Below are 22224 nucleotides of genomic sequence, written 5' to 3'. Positions count from 1 at the left end.
TGCATCTAGAGGCAAAAATTATGAAAGAAGTTTAATGAAAGGGTTGGGATTCTACTCTACCGCTTCTGAGTTGTGTGTCCTTGAGCAAGTTAGTGTTCTTTTCTAGGCATCTGTTTCCTAATCTGTAAAATGGGGATAATAATAATAATAATGCCAGCACCCAGAGTTGTTGGGAGGATTAAATGAGATAATGCATGGAAAGAGTTTTTTCTTAAACAAAGTGACTGGCATAGCCAAAGTCATGTGATTAAAAACTTACATTTAGGAGTTCTTTGAGTTTGTGGATGAATACCTTTTTTGTTTAATACTTTTTAATATAAAAATAAAAGATTCTATTTATACCTTTTATGTATAAGCGAATTATCCTGATGTTCTTTATTATAGCCTTTCATTATAATTATTATCTAAATTATCTTTAGTAACATGTTTATCTATGTAAAGCAGTAGGAATATGGGGAAAATGTCTCAACTAATCCAGGACTCTGCAGAGAAAATAAAGTTAGAAATAAGACATGGCCCCATATTTTCAGCACAGGAAGCAAGTGTATGAGCTCATGTAAGTATTGACTTTATAATATTTTAGAAGCTATCGAATAAAGGGACAGCAGTTTGTTTTTTTCTGTATCGGGCTTCTACTTTATTTTTACTGATATCCTTTTAATGTGTGCATACACAGCTTGGTTTCCTGTACCTCTTCACAACAGACTGATAAGCACTTGGTGGAATTGTCAAATTACACGTTGGTTTATTGTATCCTTCTTTGTCTCTAGGATGATTGAGGAAAGTGGGAACAAGCGGAAGACCATGGCAGAGAAGAGGCAGCTGTTCATAGAAATGCGTGAGTCTTGAGTGCTTCTGGAATCCTGTTTGTATGTGTGGGAATGTTTTTTTTTTATTCCCGATCAAGTCATAGCATTAATCAGAAGTTTTATGTTATAAGCTTTAGAAAGGGAAGAATGGGAGTTAAAGAATCGTGCAAAAAAAAAAAAAAAAAAAAAGAATCGTGCAGTTGGAGGACACCAAGCCAGGGCATATATTTTAATTGAATTGACTTGAATTGCTTTCTTCAAGGTCATAAATAAAAAGGCAGAAATGTTACCTAAAATATCTGTGAGTTTAAGGCATGCCAGTCAATTTAGACTTCTTGCTGTAACTCCATTGTTACCATGAGATTGCAGGTGGTGATAAATAATTAATACATTATATTGTGTAAACTACCTTACACTAGATAAAGATTCAGAAGATAGGAGGACTAAGTGTTAGGAAACACTTAGAGCTGTAGGAAAAAGTAAAAGCAGGAATGTGTACTTTGCTATAGTACTTTACTGTATACCCTTTGAAATTTTCTGTTAAAAAAGTCTTATATTGATGTATTCTTACTTATTCTCATATATTCCTATATTCTTGTATGTTTCTTATATGAAACTCAAACAAAGAAAAAGATGGCCAGGAAGAGAAGGACAATTCCCAGTATTTGAAGGATTGTTTTGTTCTGCGATTGCTTGTCTGTGTGACCTTGACCAAGTGACCTTGACCAGTGCGTTCATACTTGGTGGACCTCAAATTCCTTAGCCAGGAAATAAGGTTATTAGTCTGTACCAATGATTGTGAAACCTTTTAAAAGCACTGTGCTCCTTACAAGGACCTTCAACATGAGTGTCATAAAATTCGTTCTGCTTGGCTGAAGCCAGGGGGGGAAGTAGGAGTGGGCTTGAGATGGCCCCTGAGGTAGTTGCAGAATTCTAGAATTCTACCTACCACAGAGTGAAAATCAGCAGATCAAGTCTCAGAAGACCCTTCCAACTATCAAGCTGTTTTAAGTCTTTAGAGTCTTAGTAATGGGAGGCAGAGTTTGACTCAACTCAGACCTACGTTGTCCTGCCAGGCATAGCTTAGATAACTGTTTGTTAAAGGAGGAAAAGAAATTTTTGGCATTGGTTAGGCAGTCGGTCTGGGTGACCTTTAAGGACTTTTGTAGCTCTGAGTCGCTAACTGCTAGTCATCTAAGCCAGACAGCTTGGAGTCACTTCTCTCCACCTCACCTTTCACCTCCAAGGAAATGGCAGAGTGCAGCTGAGTGTTCCCTCAAAAGTGAGTCTTGAATCTGTCTGTTCCTCAGACCATGATGGTGTTGAATACAGGCTCTGCAGTCAGACTGCCTGGGTTTGGATCTAGGCTCCCTCACTTCCTGGCTGTGTAACCTTGGGCAAGTTACCTTCTCTCTCTGTGCTGCAGTTTCTTCATCCATAAAATGGGAATTGTACCTACTTCATAGAACTGTTATGAAGATTAAATGAGATAATGTGACTAAAGCACTTAGCACATTCTTTTCCCAGAAAAGTAGGTATTTAATGTGGTTAGCTGTGTTTTTTTTTTATTCCTCTTTATTTTTATTGTGGTAAAATATACACAAATCATATTTATTTTAACCATTTATAAATATGCAGTTCAGTGGGATTAAGCTGTGTTTATTATTAATATCTTTATCCTTGTTACTTTTCTAAACTAAAACAATTGGTTTCTGATCCTTTCTTTCAGTCTTGACACGCTCAAATTGGTGATCTCTGATGCTGCCAGATTGAACCCAGATTTATTCTAGGTTACTTCCTTCTTAAATCCCTTCAGGGCTCGTCATCACGGTCCTGAGAAAGCCCAAGCTCCACAGTGTGCCAGACGAGGCCCTTCTGGACTCTTTTTCTTGGTTCCCAGTTTCCATCACATGCCTTGTGTGTCATTTCCCAGCAATTCTGAACTGGCTTTCCCCAAGATAGATCGTGTTTTCCATATCCCTGTGCTGTTGCTTATGGGGTTGCCTTCACCTTCGTCTGGCTTGTTGTTCCTGCCTACCCTTCCAGACTCAGCAAAAGGGCCATCTTTTCATTTAATTTTTAACAGATTTACTGAGAATCTGTTACATTCCAGGCACCATTCTAGGTGTTAGGGTTATAGGGGAGAACAAAACACAGTCCCTGACTTCACTCATACCACTTACATTTTAAAAGGGAAACTGACAAAAATGGAAACCAAATAAATAATAATTCCTCATACTAAGAATTACCTGGGGTGCACTCACATGGGCATGTGAGAGAGCATGACTGGGGTAGATATTTGAAGTAGAAACTGGGTATTCTGCAAAGAATTGGGTTTACTACTTCGTGAATGTTATCACTGACACACAAACTTCACATAAATTACCATTCTCTGTAACAAACTCAAGGATATGAACAGTCTGGGAGATGTTTGGTGGGTGTGGCTTCTTGAGCCTCCTCTATTTCTTCACAGGAGGAATTGCATTGGTGGCAATGGTATCTGCTGTGGGAAGCCCCACTCTCATTTCCAAATCACCCCAAATCTGCGTTATAATTACTTTCTGAGGATGCGGAAATCACCATTTGCCAGCCTTATGACTTGGCCCTATCATCTAGGTGTTTGGTTGATTTTAGTATGTCAGTTTTGAATCCAATGATCATTCTCCACTCTTTCATTAGTCTTAATGGTTAGTTTAGACTTCTGCTTAGGTAGGTAACTACATGTACATCATTTTTTAAAAAGACTTTATTTTTTTAGAGCAGTTTTAGGTTCATAGCCAAATTAAAGAGGAAGGAACAGAGCTATCTCATATATACACCCTGCCCTGACACATGCATGGTCTCCCCCACTATTAGCACCCACACCAGAGTAGCACGTCCATTACAACTGATGGACCTACACTGACACATCATAATCACTCAAAGTCTATGGTTTACATTAGGGTTCATTCTTGGTGGTGTACATTCTATGGAACTGCATTATTATTTTTATTTTATTTTATTTTTTTGCGGTATGTGGGCCTCTCACTGTTGTGGCCTCTCCCGTTGCGGAGCACAGGTTCCGGACGCGCAGGCTCAACGGCCATGGCTCACGGGCCCAGCCGCTCCGCGGCATGTGGGATCTTCCCAGACCAGGGCACGAACCCGTGTCCCCTGCATCGGCAGGTGGACTCTCAACCACTGCGCCACCAGGGAAGCCCTGGAACTGCATTATTTTTAAAGAAAGGCCATTTTGACTCTTATTTTTGCAATCCTTATACCTCTTTTTCATGACCTACTGTACTGGTTAGGACCTCAGATATTATATTTAAGAGTTGGGAGGATAGCAGGCATTCTTGTCTTGTTTTTGACTTGAATGGGAATGGATGTAATATTTCACTATTAAAATGATATTTGTTGTAGGTTTTGTACGCTTCATCAGGTGAAGGATCTACTTTTCTGTCCTAATTTACCAAGAGTTATTACTGTTATTTTCTTTAAATCATGAATGAGTATAGAATTTTATCAGTTGTTTTCTGCTTCTCTTGAGATGATACAGTGACATATAATATATTTCTTCTTAACATACATAGTTCTGGGGTCAGCAGTCTTTTTCTTAAAGAGCCAGAAAGTAAATATTTTAGGATTTGTAGGCCGTATGATGAGTTCTCTGTCATAGCTACTCAACTCTGCTATTGTAGCATGAAAGCGGTCATAGTAATTTAATAGTTTAGTTAGGTTGTGTTTTTTATCTTGTGTTACCTTAATTGTTGTGCCTTTCAGTAGTATTCTTAAGCCTTTCTATTTTTAGACAGTATCTTTTAATTTCCTATTTTGAACAGTGATGAAATCAGTTTGTTCTTTCTTTGCTTAATATTTTATCTTCTGGACTCTAAGCACCATGAAAGTAAGAATCACATGTATTTATCATGGTAGCCCCAGCAATTCAATAAATATTTATTAAAGGAGGAGTGGAATAAAGTATGTACAAATAATTTGATAGTTTACGATTTTTACATGATTTAACATTAGTAAGAAAAAGGAAAGGTGATAATCTCTCAACTCTGGTGCTAAAGTAAAAACTTTCTAGATGAGTCTACAAAATACTTGATGCCAGGCCTCCATGCTCAGAGATTCCAGAATTTTTCCTTTTCCAGAATTTTGTCACTTTTATTGGTCTTCTCAAGGAACTTTGGCTTTATTGGTCCTCTCTATGTATCTTTGTTTTCTGTGTCATTATTTCATGCTATTATATGGTTTATTATTTTCTTCTTTCTACTTTAGGCAGTTCTATTTTTCTTTTTCTAACGTAGGCCATTTATTTTCAGACTTTTTTCTTTCTTATGTCAGCATTAAAGAATATACTTTTCTGTGATTTTCTATTTTTGTATTACATGTGTTCTGATATATCCTATTTTCATTATCAGATCTCTGTTTTCTAATTTCTGTTGTAGATTAATGAGAAGTATCCTTTTAAATTTGTAAATAAATGTCTGTTTTAATAATAAAGATATTTAGCTTAATGGGTTTATATGGGTCAGGGAGTGAGGGATGTTCTAGAATCTTTGTATTTGTTGATATTTATATGTTTTTCTAAATATTCCATGAGTGCTTGAAAATAATGTGTATGATTTCTGTATTAGCTAGATCAAGCTCATTATGTTTTATTAAAGTCTTTTTGGCCTTTCTGATTTGACGGCTTGATCTTAATTACTGGAAGATGTTAAAAATCTCTGCTTTGATCATGGATTTAAAATTTCCTCCCTGTAGTTCTGTCAGTGTTTTGAAGCTTTTGTTCTTAGATGCATATATATTAAAATGTTCTGTCTACCTGGGAAATTGAATCTTTTATTATTATATAAGTAAACTTTTTTTTTCCAGTAATGCTTTTTTGCTTCAAAGTTTGTTTTGTTGTATATTAATATATCTATACCAGCTTTCGTTTGGTTAGCATGCCTAGTACAGTATGTATCTTTTTTATTTTTAATTTATTTTTTATTCTTTTAACATCTTTATTGGAGTATAATTGCTTTACAATGGTGTGTTAGTTTCTGCTGTATAACAAAGTGAATCAGTTATACATATACATATATCCCCATATCTCCTCCCTCTTGCGTCTCCCTCCCACCCTCCCTATCCCACCCCTCTAGGTGGTCACAAAGCACCGAGCTGATCTCCCTGTGCTATGCGGCTGCTTCCCACTAGCTATCTATTTTACGTTTGGTAGTGTATATATGTCCATGCCACTCTCTCACTTCGTCCCAGCTTACCCTTCCCCCTCCCCATATCCTCAAGTCCATTCTCTATGTCTGCATCTTTATCCCTGTACTGCGCCTAGGTTCTTCAGAACCCTTTTTTTTTTTTTTTTTTTTTTAGATTCCATATATATGTGTTAGCATATGGTATTTGTTTTTCTTTTTCTGACTTACTTCACTCTGTATGACAGTCTCTAGGTCCATCCACCTCACTACAAATAACTCAATTTCGTTTGTTTTTATGGCTGAGTAATATTCCATTGTATATATGTGCCACATCTTCTTTATCCATTCATCTGTCGATGGACACGTAGGTTGCTTCCATGTCCTGGCTATTGTAAATAGAGCTGCAATGAACATTGTGATACATGACTCTTTTTTTTTTTTTGCGGTATGCGGGCCTCTCACTGTCGTGGCCTCTCCCGTTGCGGAGCACAGGCTCCGGACGCGCAGGCCCAGCGGCCATGGCTCACGGGCCCAGCCACTCCGCGGCATATGGGATCCTCCCAGATCGGGGCACGAACCCGTATCCCCTGCATCAGCAGGCGGACTCTCAACCACTGCGCCACCAGGGAGGCCCATGACTCTTTTTGAATTATGGTTTTCTCAGGTTATATGCCCAGTAGTGGGATTGCCGAGTTGTATGGTAGTTCTGTGTTTTTTGAGGAACCTCCATAGTGTTCTCTATAGTGGCTGTATCAATTTACATTCCCACTAACAGTGCAAGAGGGTTCCCTTTTCTCCACACCGTCTCCAGCATTTGTTGTTTGTAGATTCAGAATGAAGACACAGAGCTACTAGAGAATGGACTTGAGGATATGGGGAGGGGGAAGGGTAAGCTGTGACAAAGTGAGAGAGTGGCATGGACATATATACATTACCAAACGTAAAATAGATAGCTAGTGGGAAGCAGCCGCATAGCACAGGGAGATCAGCTCGGTGCTTTGTGACCACCTAGAGGGGTGGGATAGGGAGGGTGGGAGGGAGGGAGACGCAAGAGGGAAGAGATATGGGAACATATGTATACGTATAACTGATTCGATTCACTTTGTTATACAGCAGAAACTAACACACCATTGTAAAGCAATTATACTCCAATAAAGATGTAAAAAAAAAATGAAGCCCGGATCATATCAATATTTATAACTTTGTTCAAAGTAATACGAGAATATTATGAGAATGTGTTAGAGTACCTCCTTTATGAAATATATGTTCTTTTTTGTATTATCTTTTGAACTCCACAAATTAGGCTTTATTTTTATCTTGTGTAATCCATTTTTGTTTTATCCAACCTATTTGGTTATCACTTTCTTTGTTTGCCATTATTTACAAAAATTTAAATCCAGATCTTGGTGGAGCCAGGCATGTGTCACAGCCATTTCCTTTTGTGGGATTTTTAAACTTTTTTTCCTAGTTTACCCACTGAGAGAGTCACCCTTCAGTGATCTTGGTTTTATCTGTACCTTCCTCTCTGCTGGGACCTCTGGCTTCATCTTTGGTCCCTAGGGTTTTTAATTGTACTGCCAAGAAAAAAATGAGGAAGTCATTCGTGTTCATATTTGTTGCTTATTCAGACTAATATTTTTTTTGAAAAAAATTTTTTTTCCTAATTAGAAGTGCTTGTGAAAGTTTTTAGACAATTCAGAAATGTTACTGTACTTACATTTATTAGATTTATAATCTCTCCTCCCTTTTCTCCTTCCTTCCTCCTCATCTCCCCAGTTAGATTCGATTTTCAACAAAGTACATTTACTTCCTTATGCCTCTCATTAGTCTGCTGAGCACCTCCGTCAAATCCTATGGCTTCCTGGAACACAGTTTGGAGGGCTCTGCCCTACCTGAAGACAGTTAAAAACATCAACATGTTTACACAGGAAAAGGAATTGGCTTCCCCACTACTTTTATCATCTCCCTCCAGGAGCCTTTCCTTGCTGGTGTCTGCAGTTGTATATCCTTTTGACATTACTTTGTATATTTTTGGGAGAAAGCCTTTTTTATACCAGACAACCCAGAACTTCCCAGCTTTCAGTTATTTATTCATTCAATAAATATTTAGGTGCTAGTTTTATTCCTACTTTGGGACATACAGTAATGAATAATACAACAGTAAAATGGTCTCTGCCTTCATGGATCTTGTTTTCCTGGAAGTGGGAACAAGGGATGATAGCGCAGTAGGAGCCATGACGGGGGAAGCAAGGGGGGTCCAGGAAGGAATCTGGGAGGAAGTGATGTCTTGGCTGAGTCAGCCCAATTATGTGGTGAAGGAAGGGCTGGGGCACTATCACTTACCAAGGCCCAGAGGTGACGGGACCTGGTATGTTTGGGTAATTATAGGTAGTCCAGACTGATTGGAGTTGAGTGTGAGGTAAAATATGAGAGGTGCATGAGCTAGACCTTTAAGTTGAGTTGGGTAAGTCCTATGTTTCCCAAAACTAGCTTGATTATAAGACTCTTTAGGGGCATTTGTTAAGAATGAAGATTTCAGCTTCCTCCCCTGGAGATTTTGATATAAGCTTCTGATACAAACAGATACAATAAAACCCTTCCATTTGACTCTTTGCTTTCCTTGGGATTTGTTTATACTATAGAACATTCATATCCCATTCTCTTGAATAAGGAGAGCCATAAAGTGCATAGAAGGCTTAATCCTTTCTTATCCTTTCCCTATCTTTCTCCTGTACCTCTTGGGTACCCAGTGTCCCATTGGTTCCCTGTCTGTTCACGAATTTCACTGGGCTTTCTAACTGGGGCCAGAGTTCTGCCTGGATATTTAGTTAGGGCTCTTTGTATCATTTCTTTTCTTTTTTTAAATTTAAATAATTAATTAATTAATTTTTGGTTGCGTTGGGTCTTCGTTGCTGCACGCAGGCTTTCTGTAGTTGCTGCAAGCAGGGGCTATTCTTTGTTGCGGTGCACGGGCTTCTGATTGCAGTGGCTTCTCTTGTTGTGGAGCATGGGCTCTAGGTGCGCGGACTTCAATAGTTGTGGCATGCGGGCTTCGTTGCTCCACCGCACGTGGGATCTTCCCAGACCAGGGCTCGAACCTGTGTCCCCTGCATTGGCAGGAGGATTCTTAACCTCTGCACCACCAGGGAAAACCTCTGTAATTTCTGGGTGGGCTTGAAACATTGTCTGACATTAGTATAAAAATGACATTTTATTGTATTTCTTTTAATGAAATATTCTTGAAATGAATGATAATGAAGAGTAATCATTTCTAGTTCAGAATTCCCAAAGTGATATTCCAGTCATTTCAGTTTCTTCACTGGGGGCTTTTCTATTTTGTATTTGCCAAACTACCATATTTTCTGATCAGGAAATTAATGTGACATTTACATAGGGGAAGTATTAAAAAAGTGAAGGCTATTCTTAGGCACTGTATGAGGATTCTGCTTATATAAATCAGGGAAGATGACTGCTCCAGAAGAAGGGAAACATATGGGAAGTTTGGTTGAATATTGGTACAATAAGATTTTAATAAAGCTCTAAGGTTATTAATTATATCTTAACTTTTAGAAATTAGTTTTGGATTTGGACTGCTATTAGATTTTTAAAAAATGATGCTCTGGCCAGGACTTCTTAGAATTTCTGAATCCTGTAACATCCCGCTGCTCTCTCTACATTTTCCTCAGTACATTTAGAGTGATGTATTTTCACAAGGATCAGACTGGCAAAGGAAAGCAGAGTGATACTTGATTCTTGACTAGTTCCTGAAACTTCAGTGTAGAGATTTCTGGCAAACTGGTCTGAAGCATTTGGAGTTTCCTATTTTCCTAAACTCGTTAGCTTTGGACTTGGGTGATATCTGCTCTATTTCATCTTTTGTGGTGACAAATCTGACTCTGCACCTGGAGAAGGAGTCTGAAAAGAGTGAGTTATACCAGGTGCACTACCTTTTTTCTGTAGTTACTTTTCCACTAGCAAACATGACCTAATAAATACCTTGCAAAAGTCTGATCAATCAGATTAGTAATGTTTCTGTTTGATCAGATGGGGGTGGAACTTTCCTTTCCTAGCTGTTAACATTCGTTTTATCAGTGTTTCTCATTAAAATATTTCATAGAAATAAATGTTTAGACATTAAAATTACCTGCAGTGATTTAATGACGGGTTATTTATTAAATGCTCTTGGACATGTGTTGGCATTCTTTCTTAAAATTATTGGTTTGGTTTTGAAAAATTAATATTTAATGGTGCCAATTTAAAATATTTAGGCTGAGATAGTAATATAGAAAATAAATGAGTAAAAGAAAATCAGACTGAATAAATTTAACAAAAGAAGTGTAAGACTTATACTCTGGAAACTACAAAACACTGTTGAAAGAAATTAAACTAAATTAATTAAACTAAATAATTAAACTAAATAAATGGAAAGCTATCCTGTATTAAAGGATCAGAAGCTTTACCATTAAGATGGCAGTATTCCCTAAATTGATCCACAAACTCATTGCAGTCCTCATAAAAAAACTGGCTTTTTTGAGGAAATGGATGGACTGATCCTAAAATTCATATGGAAATTCGACCCAGAGTAGCCAAAACAGTCTCAAAAGAGAACAAAGTTGGAAGACTCACACTTCCGAATTTGAGAACTACAGAGCCACAGTAATCCAGATTGTGTGGTACTGGCATAAGAATAGACATATAATCAGTGGGATAGAATTGAAAGTTAAAAATTAAACCCATACATCTGTGGTCACTTGATTTTTCACAAGGATACCAAGACCATTTAATGAAGAATAGTATTTTGAACAAATGGTGCTGGAGGCCAGAGTTCCCTGAAGTGGCTTTAAAATTCAAGGAGACTTACAGCAAATTTTGAAATGAAAACAAAATTTGATTTATAGATTCATATAATTTAGGCTTTGTTCTAGTTACTATGGCTATATATTACTTATCCCCAAACAGTCATTTATTTTGTTTATACCTTTTTGGGGTCTAAAATTAGAACAGCATCCAGTGCTTATGTCTTGACTTTGCTGCATGATGTCTCAGGCCTCCGTTGGAAGACTCAGAGACTCAGGGCTGGATCATTTGTTGCCTTGCTCACTTACATGTTTGGTAATTGCTACTGACTTTCAGCTGATAGACTCAGTTTGTCTGGGTATCGGTGTCTCTGTGTGGTTTCTCCATATCAGCTAGTTTGGGCTTTTTCACAACAATGGTGTCCGGGTTCCTAGGGCAAGCATCCTGAGAGAGTGCGAGCACAGACAAGCTGTCCCACATTTTATCGCCCATCTTCAGAAGTCAGGCAGGGTTCCTCTGCCACACTTTATTCATTGAGGCAGTCACAGTGTCCTCAGGCGCAAGTGGAGGGAAATAATCTTTAGTTCTTGATGGGGAGGGGCAGCATACTAGAGACATAAAAATATTGGTCTGGAAATATATTGGTCTGTCCCTTTTTTGAAAAACACAGGCTGCCACAGACCTGGAAGGGGAACTTAGAGATCAGCTGGTCCAGTTCCCTCATTTTATAGATGAGGACACTGAGGCTGAGAAGAAGGGATGTAACATGGCCACAGTCATGGCCTATGGTTGGTGGTCAGACTGGGGCTGGAATTTAGCTTTCGTGACTCTAGGCTAGGATCTTCCCTGCTATACCACTTTTCTTCATTTTGCGGAATACGTAGTTCATTCACTCAAGTCATGAGTGGTCCTCCCCTCAGAGTTTTCTTAGGCTGGCAGACAGGATGATATAGGCAAAACTGCTGGCATCGTGCTTGGCATGGAGTGGGCACACAGAAAGCATTTTTAACCCTTCTTCCCCACTTTGTGTTTTATCCAAAGAGGGCCTTGTTGACATGCTTTGTATAGACTGTGCCCACACAATGGAATAGAGTCACTTCCCCAGCATGTGGAAATTAAATGGTAAATCTAGTTGAAGATTTTTTATTTGCCCCTTTTCAGGTGCTCAGAATTTTGATGTCATACGACTATCAACTTACAGAACAGCTTGCAAATTGCGATTTGTGCAAAAACGATGCAACCGTAAGTCATTTCTACTCATTTCTATGATAGCTGGATAGAGCTCTTGATAATATAGAAGATTTTAATGTGTTTTAGTCATATTGTAATGTTAATTGAATTATTTTGTCTTAAGTGTTTATCAAAATATAAGCTTTGTAATGGAAAGAGCTTGTTAATTTATTCTGGGTGTCCCTCAAAATATTTAAGAAACTCAATAAGGTAATAACTAGTTTTGAGATTAATTAATTCTTTATTTAAAAAAAAATTGTTTGTTTGTTTATTTATTTATGGCTGTGTTGGGTCTTTGTTGCTGTGCACGGGCTTTCTCTAGTTGCGGTGAGCGGGAGCTACTCTTCCTTGCGGTGCGCGGGCTTCTTATTGTGGTGGCCTCTCTTGTTGTGGAGCATGGACTCTAGGCGCGCAGGCTTCACTAGTTGTGGCATTCGGGCTCAGTAGTTGTAGCTCACGAACTCTAGAGTGCAGGCTCCGTAGTTGTGACACACAGGCTTAGTTGCTCTGCGGCATGTGGGTTCTTCCTGGACCAGGGCTTGAACCCGTGTCCCCTGCATCAGCAGGCGGATTCTTAACCACTGTGCCACCAGGGAAGTCTCAAGATTAATTAATTCTTTAAATGGGAGAATTGATTTCTCCTTGTCACTGTTTTTAATAAAAAGTTTTGTGTAAAATTAATACAGTTTATCAGCTTCTGGAGAGAAAGAAAAACTAATATTTTGATAAAAGCATAATAAAAATTAACTTTCTTGTTTAAACTTAATATAACACAAATCAGCCTTTTCTATAAGCAGTTGCTTCCACAATTGCTACTTATAAAATAAGTAAATTAAAATATTTGTAAAATGTATATAAAATCTTTCTTAATTTGTGTGCAGATGAACTAACTTAGAATTATTGTACTTTTCTCAGAGATGTGTGTGTGTGTGTGTGTGTGTGTGTGTATTAATGAAAAACTGTTTTGTGTAATGGAAAGAACATTAGCCTTAGAATGGGAAAACCTGTTTTACTCCAGGTTTTGTTTGTCATTTATTATAAACACGTGACCTTGGACAAGTCACTTTATATTTAAATACTTCTACACTACTTTAAGTCCTACTCAAAAATCCTAGCTTAAAGTTCTCTCCAAAGAGTTTACCATACCATCCTAGACCGAAGTCATATTTCTTCTCTGGTTTCCCAAAGCATTGTTTTCAAATTATGGGTTGTGACCTGTTAATGGTTCCTGAAACTATTTTGGTGAGTTGTAGCCAGAATTTAAAGCATGTAATGGAGAAAAAAAAAGAGAAAGAAAAAAAAGTCAGAACGTAGCTTATGTGGTAAAGTATTTTGTGAAACGTGTTTTTTATATATCTAGAGGTGTGTGTATGTGTTGATTTAAATATATTTGCATGTTGTTGTCAAAAAGTTTGAAAACCGCTGTCCTACAGGAACTACCATTTTTATACTTCTTCCCATAATTATTCTTGGAACACAGTAGTCTATGTGTGGGCTGAGCCAGGCTAGTGGCATTAGTAATATAAAGTAAAAAGATGCATTGTTCTAGCAGTTTTATTTTGTCACATATGATTCTTCAGTCCACCTGGAATTTTTTTTACTCCAGAGTGTAAGTAGGAGTCAGATTTCAATTTTTTCCATATATATGTTCAGTTGACCTACACTATTTATTGAAAAGACCATCCTTTTTCTTCATTACTAAAAAAATCTTTTTCTCATATTCATTAGGAGAAATGTACAAGAATGTTCATAGCTGTGTCCATATGTGAGAGGATCTGCTTTTGGACTCTTGTGTTCCATTGGTCTGTTTGTCTGTCCTTGTACCAATAATCACTGTTAGAGGTTTATAGTATGTTCTGGGTACTTTGTTCTGTTTTACTTTTTAAGATTGAGACATTCTTGGCCTTTTTACATTTATTTTCACACAAATTTTAGAATTTGCTTGTTAATTTCTACTAAAAATGAACAAAACCAAAGATTTCTGCTGGGATTTTTTTCCTTCATTTTTTTAAAAGTATAATTTACGTATAATAAAATTCATCCTTTTAATGTATAGCCCTGTGGGATTTTTTTGGGACTACACTGAATCTGTAGATCAAGTTGGGGAGAATTGATTATTTCCAGTGTTGAGATTTCATTTCTGTGAACCTGGTATATCCCTCCATTTATTTAGGTCTTTAAGTTTTGTTAATTTATATATTTTTTGGTAGAGATGTTGCACATCCTTTATTGGATTTATTCCTGAGTCCTGGTGTATATTTAGAAATACAGTGACTTTCATATCTTGATTTGTATCTAGCAGTCATTCTAGATGCAAATATTAATTTTAGTGATATACATGTAGAATCTTAATGATTTTCAATGTGTATAATTTTGTCATTTCTGAATAATGACAGTTACATTTATTTCCAATACTTGTACTGATAATTACTTCATATTTATATAGGTTAGGATTTGAAATATGATAGGAATGATGACAGTGGGCATTTCTTTTTTTTTTTTTTTTTATAAATTTATTTATTTATTTTTGGCTGTGTTGGGTCTTTGTTTCTGTGCGAGGGCTTTCTCTAGTTGTGGCGAGCGGGGTCCACTCTTCATCGCAGTGCGCGGGCCTTTCACTATCGCAGCCTCTCTTGTTGCGGAGCACAGGCTCCAGACGCACAGGCTCAGTAGTTGTGGCTCACGGGCCTAGTTGCTCCGCGGCACGTGGGATCTTCCCAGACCAGGGCTCAAACTCGTGTCCCCTGCATTGGCAGGCAGATTCCCAACCACTGCGCCACCAGGGAAGCCCCAGGCATTTCTTATCTTATTCCCAACATCAGAGGAACGGCTTTCAACATTTTACTATTAAGTAATATGTTTGCTGCAGTTTTTTTGTAGATATCCTTAATCAGATTAAAGAAATGTCCAAGTAGTGTGTTTCTTCATTTCTAAAGATAAAGTTTATTTTAAAAGTTTTCTTTTTGATAATGATTTCTGACTTAATTTCATTTTGATCACAGAGCATGGCTTATATGATTTTAATCCTTTAAAATTTATTGAGATTAGTTTTATGACTCAGGATAAGGTCAGTTTTTTTTACCTGTTCTTTGTGTTCTTGAAAATAAAGCATATTTTCTAATCATTGGGGGCAGGACTTCATATAGTGTCCATTATGCCTGCCTTGCTAGTTGTAAGTTTGTCTGTGACTGTACTTATTTTTTTTGTATGTTTGCTCTGTCACTTGCTAAGAGAGGTGTGTTAATATCTCCCACAAAGCCTGTGAATTTGTCTGTTGAGGTTCTGTTACATTTTGCATTGTGTATTTTTGAAGCTACAAAGGGGAAGCAAAACTTTACCTCTATCCTCTCAAGGTCTCCAGTGGAGCCTGAGAATTAAATCGACATAAGACAGATTAACAGGAGAAAAGCATATGGATTTTTACATGTACATGGGAGCCCCCATAGGAAAATGAAAACCCAAAGGAGTGAGTAGGCCTAAGTGCTTATATACTAAGTTGAACAAAGAGTGGCAGTTGTGGAAAAATAACTAAAATATGTCAGGAGACTAAAGATAAGAGTTCTTTTAACGAAGTCTGCAGATTTCACTCAGACTCAATTCACTGTCTCTGGTGATGAGGATGTTTCTTTTCTCTTGGAATAGGGAGGGCATTTTTCACATGGAACTTTTATTTCCTGCTTTTGGGAAGAAAAGGGAAGGTCAGAGTGTCCTTCTTGGCATCTGCTGTTTTTTAGGTGTCTTTAGCTTAAACTACTCCGTATGCCAAAGTGGCATATCTTGGGGTGACACATTCTGCCACCCTTCACTATTCTATTAAATGTAAATAAATGTAAAGTTCTTATATCTTTCTGCTGAATTAAAACTTTTGAATTGTTGAAAAAGTTACAAAATAAACACAAAGTTTGTGTTGACAAAATAAACACAAAGTTTATTTTCTTTGTGTTCCAGTCCATCTTGTTGATATCTGGAACATGATTGAAGCCTTCCGAGACAATGGCCTTAATACACTGGACCATACCACTGAGATCAGTGTGTCTCGCCTCGAGACCGTCATCTCATCCATCTACTACCAGCTGAACAAGCGCCTTCCTTCTACTCACCAAATCAGTGTGGAACAGTCCATCAGCCTCCTCCTCAACTTTATGATTGCTGCATATGACAGGCTAGTACCTGCCCTGCTTAATCCATTTTAAGAATGTTTCTCTTCTAATCATCCTTCTTCTGTACTGCCTTGCCAAGGGTTGTCAACTTAGAATCACAGATAAAAGGGAAATGAATTAGTACAAGTCCCTTCTAAAGACTGGTTAAATGCCAGAGTGACTTACTGTCTTGGGGCATGTCACATATTAACCTCTGTAACATTAGGGAGATTCACAACACTTGAGACATAATTGTTTGGTAAAATTGTCGGTACCTTAATATAGCTGTTCTCTATCCAATGAAATACAGCCAAGTGGTGCATTTGATTATGAGGCTTTCTATTTGACTTTTAAACTAACTTTTCTTTACTATGTAATAACAATTGCCTTTGGACTATAGTATCTTGTTTTCTCTTTATTTATGTTTAGAATTCTATTTTAATTCTTTTCAATGTAGAACATTGTGTTCTAAACCTTAAAACAATAGAAGAAAACTAAATGTCCTCCAAATTAAATAGAAATGAGTTGTTATATTTGTATTTATGGAGAATTAAGTTGGTATGATAAAAAATAAAAAAGAAATCATAAATGATGGAAGCACAGAGGTTAATATTTATTTTCCGGGAACCAGAAGTTCAGATGTCTGATCCCTGCTGTACTATCAGCAGTGTGATTTGGATGGGTTAATTCTCTCTGCTTCATTTTTCTCTCTGTAGGAAAATGAGTTCATATATTTGTAGAATGCTATTAGTTATACTTTATAATATTGAGGGTTCTGTGAATTAATGGTAAAACCATACAAGTGTCAAGGCCAAGTCACAACATAGGCACTCACTAAATTCACATTTAAAAAATTTTTTTATTTATTTATTTTTGGCTGTGTTGGGTCTTTGTTTCTGTGCAAGGGCTTTCTCTAGTTGCGGCGAGCAGGGGCCACTCTTCATCGCGGTGCGCGGGCCTCTCACTGTTGCAGCCTCTCATTGCGGAGCACAGGCTTCAGACGCGCAGGCTCAGTAGTTGTGGCTCACAGGCCCAGTTGCTCCGCGGCATGTGGGATCTTCCCAGACCAGGGCTCGAACCCGTGTCCCCTGCATTGGCAGGCAGATTCTCAACCACTGCGCCACCAGGGAAGCCCCCACATTTTTATAAGATGTTATCAAATTAGATATTCCATCCATTTAATAAAAAATTATTTAAAGAAATTTGAATTTTTAAAACATGAGTGTACATGCAGCATATGTCCCGGAATTCTAATGCCATTTTTTTAGCAGTTAATCTGGTAGGTTAAGTTTATATTGTCCAAGGAATGACTCTTCTGATGTAAAAACCTTAGTAAAAACCATTATTCTGTGGTGAGTAAGCAGCACCTTATCGTGAGACTGACTCACTAAGTCAGTTCAGGGCCACACAACACAAATTAATTTAAGAAACTTTTTAAAGTCAGAAATAAAAGTCATCTTAGAGCCTAAAAGTGATAAAGCAGAGATGATAGACTTTGACTCCATAATTGTATCAGATAAGTACTACGGCTAAAGAAGGGAGGAGAAGAGAGAGTGAAGAGATAGCAAAAGGGAGAATGGGAAGACCAAAGGTAAGGGCAGAAGGTACAGAGGTGTCCTGGGACACAGTCGGAGAAAGCTGGACACAGGCACAGAGACAAAGGAAAAGAAAAAACAGGCAGTAGATCAGCAGGAGGGCACACTGAAGAGAACGAGGAAAGCAAAAAGAGATGAATGAGTTAAGAAGAGTAAAGAATGTAGTATGGCAGGGGGGAGTTTGGTAATTCTGAACTCATATCCTATTTAAAATGTTGACCGTGGGCATCAGAATAAATCATCACATCTTTACTGACCTTGAAATCTTTATATGACAAGAGCTTATTTAGTTAGCTCTCCGGAAATTTGAAATTGGCTTTCATGTACTGGAAAAAAGAAAGGATCTGGTTATCAGAATTTTATTTTTGAAAATCAGGGCATTTTGTTGTTAAATACTTCCAAAAGTAGTAGTCTCTTTATAGACTGGCCACTTTGTTATTTAAGCTGGAGAGTCCCTTTGGTATGTAGAATTCCTATTGTTTTAACTGATCTTTTCAAGCTTTTGTGTTTCATAATTTCCCAAAGTTAAAATTTGAATACAGCAATTAACTTAATTATTAAATTCCCTCACCTCCACATTCATAGTCAAATTTTTGGTCAGGTTGCTTCTGATTATTATAATAGATTTTGAGACCCTAAAACAATTATCAGGAACAAATAGGATCTAAGACTTTCTCCCTTAAGCATGTATTTTCTTAGGAATTAATTTTTTTAATACTTAGATTTAAAATATTTCACATTGGACAATTAAAAACATTGAAAAGTATGAAGAATGATATTATAAACATCTGTGTGTAGACTTTAAGCTATGAGGAATAGCCAAAACATTCTGTTAGCCTCAGTTTTTTCCTCTTTCAGGTCCTCAGTACCACAGTTACAGTACCATAGGTACATGGTCTGGTCCGAAGGTACAGCAGGTGATGCTCTAACCAACATTCTTTTCTTTTCTTCTTTTTTTTTTTTTTTTTGATAACAAGGATATCCAAATTCCCAGTGTGAGGGATAGGAAACCTTCCTTCCTCTTCTTCAGTTGAGCTGATTTAGTGATTTAGAGCTTGGGATTTATAAACCTCCTTTCTGTTTCCAACCTCGGTGTTAGTTCCACGTCTTCAGCTATAAGCAATAGAAAGCCTACTCAGATGGGCTTTCACAGTAACTGGAGCAATAGGCTCACATAACAGAGGAGCCAGAAACAGGATTGTGGTTGAATCAGGGCCTTGGCTGCATTTCTTCTTTTTTTTTTTTAATATTTATTTATTTGGCTGCACCGGGTCTTTAGTTGCGGCATGGGGGATCTTTTAGTTTCAGCATGCGAGATCTTAAGTTGTGGCATGTGGGATCTAGTTCCCTGACCAGGGATCGAACCCGGGCCCGCTGCATTGGGAGCATGGAGTCTTAGCCACTGGACCACCAGGGAAATCCCTGCATGTCTTTATAGTGGTCTTGGCTTTGACCTTCTCTTCTGTTAGCTTCATCCTTATGCTGACTTCAAAAAATGCCTGCTACAGCTACTAAATGCTTCCTGTCAAGTCTAGGTGGGGGAGAGAGCCAGTTTTCTTTCAACACTGAACAAAAGTACCTGAGCCTCCCTCCAGGTATGTGCGTTTGGGCCATGTATGTGTAAGTGGTAGGCTTTTTAGCTGAAACAAAGGATTTGTGCCTTTGGGACAGAGGATAGTTAAATTCTCACCCTCACCCTGTGTTGCCTCATCATGGGGATGGTTGGACTAGATATGAAGGTGTTGACCACAGTGTTCACTACTAAACTCCTTGAAGTGCATTATAAACTTGTGGTTCCCTTTCTTGTTAAATAGTCCTACTCTCCATCCAGTTCCTTAAACCTGAGAGTCGTTATAACTCTTCCTTCTCTGTCAGCTCCCACATCCAGTCGGTTACCAAGTTCTTTCACTTCTACCTCTTGAATATCCTTCAGGTCTATGTACTTCTCTCCATCCCCACTGCTACCATCCCAGACCACCAGCATCATCTTTCACCTGGACTACTGCTACAGCTTCTAAGTGTTTTTTTTCCCATATACTCTTTTTTCTCTCATTCATTCTTAGAAATAATAAACATCCACCAACCCACTATCTAACCCAGGAACTTGAACCTTGACAATAATTTACATTTATCTCTGCTAACCCATCCCACTGACCTACACTTAACTAAGGCGAACCCTATTCTGATTTTGTATTATCATTTCCTTGTGTCTTAAAAAACATTTTTGTTCACATGTATGGACATTAATAAAGTATTGTTTAATTTTAAATATTTTTACAATTATAAAAAGAGCGCCATACTAATGTACTATTATCTGATTTATCTTTTTCAGCCAGTAACATATTTTAAAGATTCATTCATGTTGCATTTATCTAGTTCAGTTATTTTAACTGTTATATAACATTCTGTTGTGTTTCTATACCATTCTGGTGTTTTCCAGATTTTTGCTCTAAGAAACAGCACTGCTTGGAATATTCTTATTTGTGTCCAAGTGTTTCTCTTGGTTCTAAACTGAGGAATAGGATTGCTGAGCTGTGGGGTATATGAAAGCTCAGCTTTACTCTGAACTGATATTTAGAAAGTATAAAATTATTTTTCCAAATTGTACCCATACATAAGAGATCCTTTTGATTCACATTCTGTAAGCCTTACAATTCCTGGACTTCTTAGTTTTTGCTAAATGACATTTCATTGTTATCTTGATTTGCATTTTCTTGATTACTGAGCATGTTCATATGTTTCTTGGCCCTATCTATTACTTCTGTGAAATGCCTCTTTGTGTCTTTTGCCCATTATTCTAGTGTTATTTTTTCTTTTTATATTGATTGGTAAGAATTCTTCCTATAATTTAGATAACAGTCCTTTCTTGATTATGTGTGTTGCACGTATATTCTTCCAATTTACAGCTTGATTTTTTTTACTTTTCTTAAGATGTCTTCTTCATAAAATGTTTTTTAACGAAAAATGTCAAACATATACAAACATAGAAAGAATATTATAATAACAATGTGCCTGTTACACAGCTTCCATAATTACCAATACATGGCCAGTCTTATTTCATCTATATCCCCAGGCTCTCCGCCTCCCTTCTCCCCACTTTCTTATTTTGAGGCAAATCTCACATGTCGTTATCATTTCATATGTAAATATTCCAGTGCATACCTATTTCTAAAAGATGGGATGCTTTAAAAAAATTACCATAATGCCCTTATCTCACCTGAAAATTAATATAAATATTCATTAATATGTTAAAATATCCATTTCACTAATTCTCTTATAAATTTTTATTTTATTTTATTTTATTTTATTTTATTTTATTTATTTATTTTTGCTTTACACGGGCCTCTCACTGCTGTGGCCTCCCCCATTGCGGAGCACAGGCTCCGGACGCAAAGGCCCAGCGGCCATGGCTCACGGGCCCAGCCGCTCCGCGGCATGTGGGATCTTCCCAGACTGGGGCATGAACCCACGTCCCCTGCATTGGCAGGCGGACTCTCAACCGCTGCGCCACAGGGAAGCCCTAACTTTTTATTTTTTATGTTGTTTAATTTGAGACTCAAATAAGGTCCATGTATTGCAGTTGATTTTTTTTAAAATTTATTTATTTATTATTATTTTTTAACACCTTTATTGGAGTATAATTGCTCTACAATGGTGTGTTAGTTTCTGCTTTATAACAGTGAATCAGCCATACATTTACATATATCCCCATATCTCCTCCCTCTTGCGTCTCCCTCCCACCCTCCCTATCCCACCCCCCTAGGTGGTCACAAAGCACCGAGCTGATCTCCCTGTGCTATGCGGCTGCTTCCCACTAGCTATCGATTTTACATTTGGTAGTGTACGTATGTCCATGCCACTCTCTCACTTCGTCCCAGCTTACCCTTCCCCTCCCGGGGTCCTCAAGTCCATTCTCTACATCTGCGTCATTATTCCTGTCCTGCCCCTAGGTTCTTCAGAACCATTTTTTTTTTTTTTTAGATTCCATATATATGTGTTAGCATACGGTATTTTGTTTTTCTCTTTCTGACTTACTTCACTCTGTATGACAGACTAGGTCCATCCACCTCACTACAAATAATTCAATTTCGTTTGTTTTTATGGCTGAGTAATATTCCATTGTATATATGTGCCACATCTTCTTTATCCATTCATCTGTTGATGGCCACTTAGGTTGCTTCCATGTCCTGGCTATTGTAAATAGAGCTGCAACGAACATTGTGGTACATGACTCTTTTTGAATTATGGTTTGCTCAGGTTATATGACCAGTAGTGGGATTGCTGGGTCATATGGTAGTTCTAGTTTTAGTGTTTTGAGGAAGCTCCATAGTGTTCTCCATAGTGGCTGTATCAGTTTACATTCCCACCAACAGTGCAAGAGGGTTCCCTATTCTCCACACCCTCTCCAGCATTTATTGTTTGTAGATTTTTTGATAATGGCCATTCTGACTGGTGTGAGGTGATACCTCACTGT

At 37.7% G+C, this 22224-nt stretch overlaps 1 protein-coding gene across 6 annotated transcripts in view; it reads left to right on the top strand.

The window, feature by feature from the left end:
* DTNB (dystrobrevin beta) overlaps positions 1 to 22224 on the top strand; it is a 245239-nt gene that overhangs the window by 20292 nt on the left and 202723 nt on the right. For all 6 annotated transcript variants that reach the window (XM_060117915.1, XM_060117913.1, XM_060117914.1 and 3 more), the window contains exons 2-4: positions 771 to 838; positions 11948 to 12028; positions 15965 to 16178. In XM_060117915.1, coding sequence (XP_059973898.1) covers positions 772 to 838; positions 11948 to 12028; positions 15965 to 16178 — 362 coding nt within the window. In that variant the 5' untranslated portion in view covers position 771. The remainder of the gene's footprint in view (positions 1 to 770; positions 839 to 11947; positions 12029 to 15964; positions 16179 to 22224) is intronic.

Source organism: Mesoplodon densirostris, chromosome 14, assembly GCF_025265405.1.
Source record: "Mesoplodon densirostris isolate mMesDen1 chromosome 14, mMesDen1 primary haplotype, whole genome shotgun sequence".
Taxonomy (NCBI): Eukaryota; Metazoa; Chordata; class Mammalia; order Artiodactyla; family Ziphiidae; genus Mesoplodon; species Mesoplodon densirostris.
The sequence above is the reverse complement of the archived record's forward strand: the minus strand, read 5'-3'. Positions and strand labels throughout refer to the sequence as shown.